Below are 12,601 nucleotides of genomic sequence, written 5' to 3' on the forward strand. Positions count from 1 at the left end.
AGCTGGATTCCTTCCCTGAATGCTCAATGCAAAGGTCTGCAACCTTCACACTGAGCTATTGCTTTCTTTTATTATTATTATTTTTAACCCTTTATGGGCTATCTACGACAAGGGATCCCCCGCGATCCCTACACATGTATTTATTTTTCAATTATTTATGAAAATGCCCTTTACGGGCTATCTGGCACTGCGAGGGAAGCCTTAAGGCTTCCCTTGTGGTGCCTTTGCTTCAGCAAGCAGGGAGCTGATTGTAACAGCAGCTCCCTGCTTTCTAAAGCCTTTCATCTCTGTTCCCTGCACATGTGCAGGGGACAGAGATGAAAACTCCACTGTTTAACAGCCTCACCTGCTTTACAGGTTCCCACCGTCGAACAGGGGAGCATTTGCAGTGGCTTGGCTGCAGCTGCAAATTTGCAGCCAAGACACAGCAAACAGCTATGTCCCAGGGGTGGGCACCCCAAGACATAGCAGGGGCCGGCCCTGTTGAGTGGCGGTCCCCAGGGCTATTATTGACTCCATGAGGGGGGGCACGCGGCCTCACTCCAACTTTGGCATAGCCTCTGGGAGGTGGTGATCCCCAGGGTTAAAGGGGTCCGAAACAGTCCCCCGTTCCATTTTTATTATCGCCCCGGGGAGGTGGTGATCCCCTGGGTACGAGGGGGGGCACAGTCCCTCTCCAAAGAATGCCCCGGGACCTGGCCGACCCGGGGGCTTACTTAAGTACAGGAGACCACGCTTGTTTTTTAATCTTCACTGTGGATTTGTGACCCGTTGCGAATTTGCAGTAAAAAAAAATAAAAAATGCTTTTTGGCCCTGGGGGGTTCGTTTGGGATCCCAGCACCAGAGCTAAAGGGTCAGGGTTTCCCTACCCTGGCCCCATTTCATTTTTTTTTTTTTTTTCTGGGACTCACCTGAAACCGAGTCCCAAGATGGTTGACAACACTTCCTTGTTTGAAATGTTGTCAGCCAATCAGATCTCTGCACAAGATTAGGAGGGGTTGTGATTCCTTTGAGTTCCTATATATACAAATTTGGATTTACTTGCATTTCTCAAAAACTACTGAACGGATCTACACCAAATGACAAAAAGGGCTCCTTCTGGACCAAGAGCTACCTTTCTGCCACATTTGGTGTAATTGCGTCAAGTGCTTTTTGCACTATCCCTGTTCAATGTTTCCTATGGGAATTAACATTGGAAACACTCTAAATTTCACCCCTCCTTTATCTCGGGCCCCACTTCTCAGATCACTGCGAAATTTTCCAGACAGTAGCCCACATGACTGTTGAATTTTTTGGGACTATTTTGTGAAGATTTGTCAAGCAGCGCCAAAGATATAGGCAAGTAAAAAACAGCTTTTTCTGTAGAAACTAGGTCCTAACTATAACTACCTACTGTTGACAGCCATATAATTATATATTTATATAAATTAGGTAACACGTCAAATATATTGCTATACTAAAATGTTGTGGTTCTAGTGACCGCTATTTCGGCCTCATGATTTATGATGTCACCAGAACTCGTTAGTTTGTATTTCACAGCTACCCAATATGTATCCTGTGTCTTTAATGGGTAAGGGGGGCAGAAGCCTGGTAAGCAAAAAATTAAATGAGGAATAAAAAAGGTAGGTGGCATAAGTCGGGTACAGCAGCAGGTGTTTGAAAATTTGGGGGGGAAATCAAACAACTTGAGTGAAGTAAAGGAAAAGGGACACGGAAGTGGAGAAAAGAAGGCTCAAGGAGGTTGACCAGGAAAGAAGGGAATGTCGGGACTCTCCCCTCCCCAACCTGGATTAAAAAAAGAGAAAGGCTGGGAGGAGATGTCAGGAAAAGAGAGGTGGATCAAAGAGATCAGGGGAAGGAGTAAAACATGATACACGGAATTTAGAGAGTTGACCCCAACGAATGAGCATAATAGAGAGGATTGAGAAGAAATTGTCAAAATGTTTCTTTAAAATGGGCTTTTACCCGGCTTGATTTGTCACTCATGAAGGAAAGTATAACGAACCCATTTGACAGAAATGGGTTTTCGAAAGCTGTACACCAGGCTTATTTTCCTCTAATTTCATATACAGCACTCCAAAAAAGAAGCTAATGTTCATGGTTCAACTTTTCTTCTCCTTGGCTCATCCTGAATTCTTTAAATATGCCCCTCCGCTTTTTACAGAACTGCACGTCCGAGTTTGCCAATATTGCATCTACTTCCCAAGGCTTCCCGGTTGTTTAAGTAATCGGAGAATTAGCAGATGGGCAACAATCTGAACTCCTATTGCTTTTGCTGCGGTCAATCAGAAGATAGCCACGTCTGCTAAGTTGCAGTTGTTCAGCACTCCATGAACATGCATGTTTATTTGATAAACAAAATAGTGCCGAATTTTACTGAATTTAAAGACGGAGGGAAGGAAAGAAAAGTAGACTATTCCAAAGTTTGTTTTTTAGATTTTAAAGGTCTACCAACATTTCCATCCCAATAATGGTTCACCTCTATAGGATAAATCAGTTCACTCAAACTTCATCCTCACCTCTTCAGATGCTCGAGGATGAACTTGAGGGTGTCGTAGTTCGGTCTAGGAAGACTTCTCACATGCTGCCGAATACCGTCCACTTTGTCAGAGTACTCAGGAAGTTCTGGAAGGAGACAGGATACAAACAAGGTGATTGAGGAGGATCCATGCTGTTTCATCGAAACAGACACCAATAAACTGGACAGCAGAAATCAAACAGTGCTTGAAACAGCAGACAAAGAGCAAATATATGTACAGAGTAAAACTGAAATAAGTATAAGCATTACTGAAGGTTCAACTGAAATCTGAAACAATGTCTAAGCCTCTATTCTATATCTTGATCATTGAAGGTCAAAGAGAAAAAAGTGTCCAAGGAAAGAAAGGGGTTGAGGTAATAAGGCTCTTGAACAGGTCATGGGCATTCAGGATTGAAGATTAGTTGTGAAAACGTAGGGGAGAGGGTGAAAAACTATACAATAATGTTGTTCACCACTATGAGTTAAATCATTAGTGATGCAAGACAGCAACTGAGTTTTAGATGACGGAAAGGGTATTCAGCAGCTGGACAGGGTTTGGAGTGGCAATATTTGTTTATGGACCTACTAGCAACCTTTGAAATCCAAAGGATATCCAAATAGGCAGGGAACTTAAATGGGTTTTTCTCAGAGACCTGAGCAGCCTCTTGGTAAGCAGGAGCATCTACGGCCTAGACCACGTAAGTCACACCAGGGTAATTAAAGACCACCCACAACTTTTACTTACTTCTGTCCACATAAATACAGGCCCCTCATTTCCATAGCAGATGCATAAATTATGACCACCACTGGGGATCACAAAGCTACTCGCAGTATCATGGACTTCCAAGTCCACAGGCAAAGCAACAGACTGCCGGGCCATGAAATGTCATGTCTGCCTCTCTGTTTCTCTACTCCCTCCCCAAATCGGCAATGATGACAGCTGTATGCACCGGTTCCAGTCCAGTGACCTCTAGTAGAGTACTCAGCTTGAGCAAATTTATCAAGCTACAGAGCTCAAGGTGCTAATATAACTGAAGCAAATATGGGGGTGAAATCTTTCCTCTCTGGTTGTGAAGATCAAGTTTCAATATGACAAGTCTGAGATACTGCAAGTTCATGTGTAATTTCTTGTTTACTATTATTGTTAACTAGCACTTGTAAAGAGCATAATCTGCCATTAGAATTTTATGACAGAGAATTCAGTAGTCTCGGTCATCAAGATAGTATGTGGATTTGTGAAAGTATCAATGCTAAAAATCTGTTACTTCTCTAGCATTGTATCTGTTGTAGCATCACTTGCCTTGAATTCAATACAAAATAGTATAAGCAACTGGGAGAGTGTAAGTGCGCCTTTGCCTATTAAAATCTCACTTGGGAAAGCCGTTAGTTCTAAGCATGTCATATCATTATATCATTTTAGCAACCAAGATGTGGGAAGATTTCTCCACTTGGGTAGCATGATTCTGAAGTAAGCTGAGAAGGAAACCGGAAGGTCCAGATGAAATACCGTGAGATCCCCAGGCATTAAAGAAGGATTGTTTCTCGGACAAAAATGGCTTTGAAATAATCTAAATATTTTCTTTCACTGGGACTGCATGTAGCTCACTGACTCACCTCGGTGGGGTTATGGCTAATATGAATGTTGTCTTCAATTAAGCATCTATTAAGTATACGTTGTACAAGGGCCTAAATAAACGACCAATCAGCCTGGCCAATAGTGCATTAAGTGAACAAAGATGTCCTGCTTTGAGCGAGTGGAAACATTCTTAATAAACCTCTCAAATGATGGTATAATCCTTTCTGCAAACACAGATATCTTGTTGGATTATTTTCTAAATCTAGATGTAATTGCCAGATGTAACTTCTGACAAATTCATCAAATGCAGCAAAACAGATTTAGGGGGTTATTCCAACTTTGGAGGAGTGTTAATCCGTCCCAAAAGTGACGGTAAAGTGACGGATATACCACCAGCCGTATTACGAGTTCCATAGGATATAATGGACTCGTAATACGGCTGGTGGTAAATCCGTCACTTTTCCGTCACTTTTGGGACGGATTAACACCTCCTCCAAAGTTGGAATAACCCCCTTAATGTCTGATGAGGCCACTATGCCTGTACCAAACACCAAAGTCTGCCATTTCTTGCAATACAACGTTCTTACTAAATAGGTCCAGCTATGCTCAGAAAGACTTCACATTCTTCTAGAATCAGTAAATGTCCAAACTCCATGAATTCTGGACCTGACCAGTCAGGCTCAGAGATAACATAGTATTGCAGAATCTGCCCACTTGTCTTGTGAAGAGGCGTGCTTGTATTTTGAGTCTGAACGGCTCCTTACAGAATTTATAGTAGGTCTCTTTACCGCATTCACCTCACTCTCGTCAGGGAGACAAGATGTTTCATGCACGTTTCATGTCTTCATTTTGCTTAGCCTCAATGATCTGTGTTATTGATGTGCAGGGTTTTTCTCTCTCATTCAACCACTTTTGAAGGTCAATTTGTCAAATTGTGGATCCCATTCTAAAAAAAAAGTCAGTGACACTTGTTTTTTTAAAATATTCTTTCTGGAAGGTAAAGCCTCCCAATGTACTGGTATTTTTTGACCACCTTAGATGGGGCCAACTTCAACCTTGATTTAAAGAGGTTCGATCCCGCATTCTGTTTTTTTTGTTTTTGCAAATGGGTATACGAAAATATGCATTCTGTATGGCCATTAAAAAACCCTCTATGTAGGAAAGGCTCTTGCAGCTCAACACCTCGACAGAGGTAGTAAGAATATATATAACCATGAGCGGATAATGAATTTTAAGACATGTGTTTAGGAACTTTAAATCTGTATTTGATCGCCATCTTCTCTATACATGCTCTCAACACATTGCTGATTTGGCTTCCTTGCATTCTTTTCTTATAACTATGTTGGCAGCGCAAGAGGAGGAGTTTTCATAATGACTCTGGCATACCCTTTATGTTGGAATACACCCGTCGGTCCTATAAATGTCCCACGGTTGGCAAAGGAAGGAGATTATTTGCTCCACTTGGTTGGGAAGTGTGGAGGAAAGGCGACAAGGAAGGCAGGCTTGTTTGGTGTCTGGACTTTGTGTTAAACCGAACCCTGCATCTTTCACTTGGTGATTTAAAAGGATATTTGTATGACCGGGCTGACGCAGCTTCTACGGCTGGGCTGCAGGCACGTCTTTCTACTTGTTTCCACAGACAGGCACTCCTAATAGCTAGGAAGGTTCGTGATTGACAGTAGCTGAGACTTTGTCCCCCGAAAACACCCATCCTCCTATTCTTCTTATCTGGTTGTACAAACTATGTTGAGGAAATATTTTTCTAGACTAGAACCCCTGGTTTTACTGGCTAGAAAGAAGGGAAGTTGAAAATTTCAGTAACCTAATATTTAAAAGGGCGTGCTTTTAATCATCATAATGAAAAACCTTCAAGGGTTTGTCTTCAAAAGCTGGCTAAATTAATATTTCTAACCCCATGGCTCTAATCAGCAGCTTAGACTTGTATGATTAGAGTCGCATGCACCACTCCTGTCTTTCAGGAAGGAGGTTGTTATAATTGGGACACTGACCATGATCCCCAATGTCATCCTCCTATCATTCACTTAAGTTCACACTTTCTTGCCTGAAATATTAGATGTCTAACTCTCCTTGGCAGAAAGCCTCTGAATGATTTGTGGATGAAAACGTCTTTGCACCCACTGATAACACTAGTGAATCAGTGGGGGTGCCTTGAAAAACAGGCTCACACACTGGAGTCTTACAAACCTTTTCTGGCTATGTGACCAACAATCGCCTAGTAGTAATTTACAAAGCTGCAATAATGATTATTTCAAGAAAGGGCAACGGATCATCTAGAATGGGCTGCCTTGAAAGAACATTGAGGCTCTAGGGAGACCCCACAAACCTATCCACAATGATCTACAAAGGGATCTCCAGAAGGTCTAAGGATGACCGTATCATCATACAATATGTATTTGGGAAAACAGCCAGGTGGAATAGCCCCATGAGGTTTTTTTCATTCGTCCTGCTGCACTTCATGTAATGCTAGGTACACAACCCTCATTTTTTGGAAAAATGGCTGTAGCGGGGTAAATACTTTTGATACTGTACAGCTTCTTTTTCCAAAAGTGTGATGCCCAGGTAACAAGTAACTCTCTTGCCAATGACTAACCTGCCAGTTGTGAGGCATTCCATGCCGCTGACGAAGATAGCAGTAAATGGTGCCACCAGGGCACAGCCTAGAAAAATGGACTGCTATGAAGGCACACATGAGTTAGGAAGGGTGCAAGGCACTGCAACAATGTTGCAAGCCACACCCGATGGCCGGAGGTGGAGGCAGGGTCCCTCAAAGAGCATACATCTAGCTTTGGAGCTGGAAGACCTGTTTGGAAGTTGTGCAGAAGGTTGGGAGCTCCAGCATATAGGCAAAAACGAGCTTACTGGGGAGCGGAGCCGGGATGGCCAAGATGGAGGTTGCTTTTCTCTGAGCTCCTGCTTGGCTCCTGGTTCGCGAATACTAGCGGCAGTATTGGCATGCTGCTCTGGTCTGTGCCCACTGTCTCAGAACACCCCGAATCTAACCCCCCCAAGACCTGCAGGTGCCACGGAGATGCAGGGGATCGTGATAGGTGTGGGCAGCCCACAGGCATGGCAACCAGTTGTACTCACAGCTTTGGACTTGTACCCTGGAGGTGCCGGAGAGAGCGGAAGCCCCCTGAACAAGACACTGCCTAGGTCCTTTGCCCAATGGGTTGGAAGGGGGCATTGGCCGGGCTGCTCTGGGATGACAACGTGGGCCCCACCTGCATCTGCAGCCATGAGGGGAACAGTGGTGCAAGCAACCGTTCCATACAAGTGGCAGCACCCTCCACTATACAGGGCCGACTGCGGTGACATCGCTGGGGCCTGCCCAGCCCTGAGGTACAATCCAGGCCCCTGGAGAGTCTTGGGAGCACAGAAGAAGCATGGAGCTCTGACCGGAGCAGAAGAGGGGTGGAGCACCCACCGAAGAGTCTCTGTGGCAGAGGAAGCCATCTGGATGCCTGAAAGTTGGGACTGCTCAACAATGGTGGCAAGGATGGGGGCAATCAGCCCTAGCCTGTGCTCCGGGGCCAGGCACTTGCCGGCTCTGGCTGCTCATCCCGTCTGTATCTTGACTGGGGCAGGACAGGTGGGCTGGAGACTCCATGCCTTGGGCAGAGGGACCCCCAGGAGGCCATCATGGGCCCACCCGCAGACTACACCATGCCCGGAATACATTTACGGGCCATGAAAAACTTCGGCTACCGCAGCACCATCCAAAATCGACATGTTTATGGACCCCATGGGCAGTCACTAAGGAGGGGACTCCCAGGCTGCTCCAGGTACCAGGAGGGGGAGACACCACAGTCATCCTTTAGGCAATTCAAGACTTCCACACAGCACTCCACTCGAGTCTACGATAGGGGAGGTGTGTCTAGACGTGGCCCTTCTACACTTGGATCTTTGCAACACTATTGAGTGGGTTTCTGTAGAGATTTCGCTGACACAGTAGGAGGTGATGAAACGTGCTTTATTTCTTCTAAGCATAAATTGTACAAGGGAGACGTGCAGTTGTTCCGTCCGCTTCAACAACCGTTTCTCGACTGTTGCCGTTCTCGAATGCCTTTATGTAAACATAACAAGAGCGTGCGGCATTACAAGCATGAGGCATTCGAGAACGGTGACAACCATTCTCTGCATACACTACAGTTTCCAAAGCAGAGGGGCACATCTCCGAATTGGAGGACACAGTCTTAGAGCTAAAAATTGAAATGTCCCACCTGACCTCAACCTCTAAGACCCTCCCCTCCAGAGCTGAGGATGCTGAAAATAGGAGCCAAAGGAACAACCTTTGTTGGGCCAGATTTCTGGAAGGGGTCGAGCGGTCTACACCTGTGGTGTTTTTAGAACAATAGATTACATACTGGATCCACCCTATCCGACTGTCGCCATGCTTCAACATTGAAAGGGCTCATAGTTCCCTGGCCCAAAAGCCCTGCCGGAGGTCCCACTCAAAGGACACCATTTTGCGGGAGGCAGGGATCAAACGCCAACTTATGTACCAAGTCAAATGGGTGATGGTGCACCCTGACTGCATCAGACAGGTTCAGGCCCAAAGCAAATCATACAGCCAGATCAAGCAGAAACTCAGGGCAATGGCACAATACACAGTCCTTTTCCTAGCATGCTTGTGGGTTGTCCTAGAGGGCAAAACCCATTTATTTGGTACCGAGGATGAGGCCTGGTCTTGGCTGATGGAATAAAAGGCCTTCTGGGCGACCCTGCAGGTCTCAAGGGATCCGGGTCCTAAACATAGTGGCTCCAGGCACAATAAGTGGGATGTCTCAGCCATGTCGGATTCAAACCACGAAAGACCACTGAATCCACCTGTGCCGGAAGGGGGCCCACCCTAAGTGGCAGGTGACAATACATGACTCAATGGTGTAGGTCGAAACTGGGGCTTCATTTTCACATTCTTCTTGTGTTAAGGCATGCAAGCACAATATTATTCTTTAATGGCCACAGAGGCTGGGAGTCTCAGGATGGAAACTTCAGACTATTTTCTCCACTACCCACCCTGAGGTGGGTTCAGTTCATGGGTAACAGATGCTTTTACTAGGGGGGAAGTATAGAGAGAGGGCAGTTGGGGGGAAAGGGTTTTGGTTAATGTGGTTTTTTTTTGTTTGGGTTACAGTTATCTTTGTCGGGCAATGCACATGGTGAACACACCCCACAACTTGGTCTATCCCAAGGCCCCACTACTACCCACACAGTGAGACCTCCTGGTGGTCCTTAAGACTACAGACATCTCATACATCTCTCCACTGGGCTTCGCTCATGACACCATTTGACCCACAATGAAGGCCTTCACACTCCTGACATGGAACATTAAGCGCCTGTTAGACAGCGTTGAAAGGGGTGCAATCCTACAGTTCCTCCACAGGCGTGGCCCCCAGGTAACAATGCTGCAAAAATCAAATTTCTTGGGTACAAATTGCTTCCTCCTGGCTAGACTCCAGAGTCTACCATGCAGGTTACAGCAGTAGCTCAAGGGGTGTAACGATCCTCCGTCATAAACCTTGCTGATGGCAGTGTCCCAGATTACACATGATACCCTGGGGCTATTTGTGCTGGTGGAAGGCTCTGTTGATGGTACTCACTAAAATCTCCTAAGCCTATATATCCACCCAACAAATTGCCACTTCCACAGTGTCTTCTACAAGGGACTTAGTGCTCTCCCTCCCAATCTGCAGGCTAATCATTGGGGTGATTTCAATTACATCATGGGTCCAAGGGAGGAGCCTTGCATCTGGGTGGAAGGCCTCAGACTTTGTGATGCCTGGTGGGTCTGGAATCCAACTGTACATGAGGACTCCCATGCATCAGCAGCCCATGGATCCCTCTTCCACATAGACCTCTTTCTACTGCCAGTCAGTGACCTCCTATACACAAGTGTTTCCCACATCCGTGACTGGGGACTTGCGGACTATGTGCTGGTTTCCCTGCATGTAGGGGACTCTGAGAGGGAGGGAGAATGGCTAATGCGGTATCCTAATGTCTGGTTACCTACAGATCAGAAGTTAGTCTAAGCCCTGGAAACGGTCCTAGAAATCAAGGGTTGGTGGAATCCTGATGCCTATGGGGGATCTGCGAGGCGACTATGCGTGGAAGCACCCGCTCTCAAATCATGGGCCATGCCAACGAGACACAATCCCATATAGCACAAAAGGAGGCCTGGGTCCTGAAACTTGAGTCCTAGGGAGGGAGGAACTCCCGCCCGCAAATGCTGGGAGGCCTCTGCCTGTAGAGCACATGAATAGGACAACAAGTCGGGCAAACTTTAGCACTGGCTGGCAGCCAGGTTGTGCAAATTGGGGGTATTACCCGGTATCATAGGTCTGGATGGTGCGTGGGCCATGTCAGAGCGAGAGGAGGCCACCATGCTTACAAAAAACAATCTCCCTCTATACAGCGAGACTGCAACCCCCATGCAAGGAGTTGAAGCTGCTTGTTGGAAAAACCCCTACTGTGTCTGACCCAGCTGAAAGAGAAGCCCTTGATCAACAAAAAAGAGGCCCTTGATCAACAACTGGCAGTGAAGGAACTTGGCGACTGTAGGAAAGTGCCACTTTTGGGCATGGTCACCCCCACTTTGTGCTCACTGATACTGATGTTGCTGACTGGTAGTGTGCTTGGTACCTGCTAATCAGGCCTGAGTGCCAGTGTTCTTTCCTGTAAAACAAGACAAATGTTCAATTGTAACCCAATTGGCAAGGACCTTAGTACTACTGTAACTCCCTAGTAAATGGTACCGCTGGTACCCAGGGCATGGGTACTAAAGAGGGTCCCCAAAAGCTGCAGCATATATTATGCTACCCTTAGGGACCCACACACAATCTGCTTGCAGACTACCATTGCAGGCTGCCTGAAATGGTGCAAACCATTCTGAAAACACGACATGGCATACTCATTGTGCATCATGCCCATGTACACTGCAGGTACTATAGGTAAGCCACCCATACAGCAGGCTTTAGAGCCCTAAGGCAGGGTGCACTATATTACATGTGAGGGCACATGTGCATGAACTGAAGTGTCCCTGTAACACCCAGTTCCATTGCTAGACACTGCAAGTGATCAGGAAGCAATCTTAAGGACAGGTACTGGGCACTGGTTAGTACAAGTTACTCAGCTACATGATGGTGTCATTGAAAATAACGGTGTTTGGTATCAAACACCTCATCAATACATATTGATGCCAATATCCGAATAATGAAGACCTGCACCCAGAAGGCACCCTATTAGACACTGAGGGCCTTATTTAGATTCGGGGGATGAGTTACTCCGAAATATAGAGCACATTATTTCCTATCGGATTTATATTTCGGTAGATAGGTGTAGGAAAATACCATCTTTTTTGGCATGTTACCCCCAATTTCTGCCTGTTTGTCAGTGTGTTTTGCCTGTCACATGGAGATCCTCCTAGCTAGGACCCCAGTGTTCATAGTTTGTGGCCTAATGTGTGTGTTGTCAGTATGCTTAACTGTGTCACTGACGTTTTGCTAACCAGAACTCCAGTGCTTATGCTCTCTCTACTTACCAAATTAGTCACTACAGTTTAGTGAATCCAAATTCCAAATGGCACACCGGATCCTCCTTATAAGTCCCTAGTATATGGTACCTAGGTACCCAGAGCATTGGGGTTCCAGGAGATCCTTATGGGCTGAAGCATTTCTTTTGCCACCCATAAGGAGCTTCGACATACCTTTCTTTAGGACTACCACTGCAGCCTGAATGAAATAGTGTACACACTATTTCACAACCATTTTCACTGCACTTAAGTAACTTATAAGTCACCTATATGTCTAACCTTCATTTACTGAAGGCTAGGTGCAAAGTTACTAAGTGTGGGGGCACCCTTGCACTAGCAAAGGTGCCCCCATGCTGTCAAGGGCCAATTACCCGGACTTCGTGAGTGGAGGGGATACCATTACACGCGTGCACTACATATATGTCAATACATATAAGTATCTTCACAATGGTAACTCCGAATATGGCCATGTAAGGTGTCTAAGATCATGGAATTGTCCCTCCATTCCAAATCTGGTATTGGGGGGGCAATCCCATGCATCCTGGGGGCTCCACCATGGACCCCTCAGTACTGCCAAACCAACTCTCTGAGGTTTCCACTGCGGCCCCAGCTGGTGCCACCTCACAGACGTGTTTCTGCCCTCCTATGGTCTGAGCAGCTCAGTCCCAAGAAGACAGAACAATGCATTTCGTTTGGGAGGAGGGTGTCACACCCTCTCCCTTTAGAAATAGGTGTTACAGGCTTGGGAGAGGTAGCCTCCCAGAGCCTCTGGAAATGCTTTGAAGGGCACAGATGGTGCCCTCCTTGCATAAGCCAGTCTACAACAGTTCAGGGACCCCCAGTCCCTGCTCTGGCACGAAACTGGACAAAGGAAAGGGGAGTGACCACTAACCCTGTCCATCATCACCCTAGGGGTGGTGCCCAGAGCTCCCTCAGTGTGTCCCTGGTGTTAGCCAT

At 46.2% G+C, this 12,601-nt stretch overlaps 1 protein-coding gene across 5 annotated transcripts in view; it reads right to left on the reverse strand.

The window, feature by feature from the left end:
- The window catches only part of ARHGAP9 (Rho GTPase activating protein 9), a 956,751-nt gene that overhangs the window by 118,619 nt on the left and 825,531 nt on the right, over nt 1-12,601 (reverse strand). For all 5 annotated transcript variants that reach the window (XM_069230800.1, XM_069230799.1, XM_069230802.1 and 2 more), the window contains one exon: nt 2,521-2,626. In XM_069230800.1, coding sequence (XP_069086901.1) covers nt 2,521-2,626 — 106 coding nt within the window. The remainder of the gene's footprint in view (nt 1-2,520; nt 2,627-12,601) is intronic.

This window comes from Pleurodeles waltl, chromosome 4_2 (assembly GCF_031143425.1).
Source record: "Pleurodeles waltl isolate 20211129_DDA chromosome 4_2, aPleWal1.hap1.20221129, whole genome shotgun sequence".
NCBI classification, from domain to species: Eukaryota; Metazoa; Chordata; class Amphibia; order Caudata; family Salamandridae; genus Pleurodeles; species Pleurodeles waltl.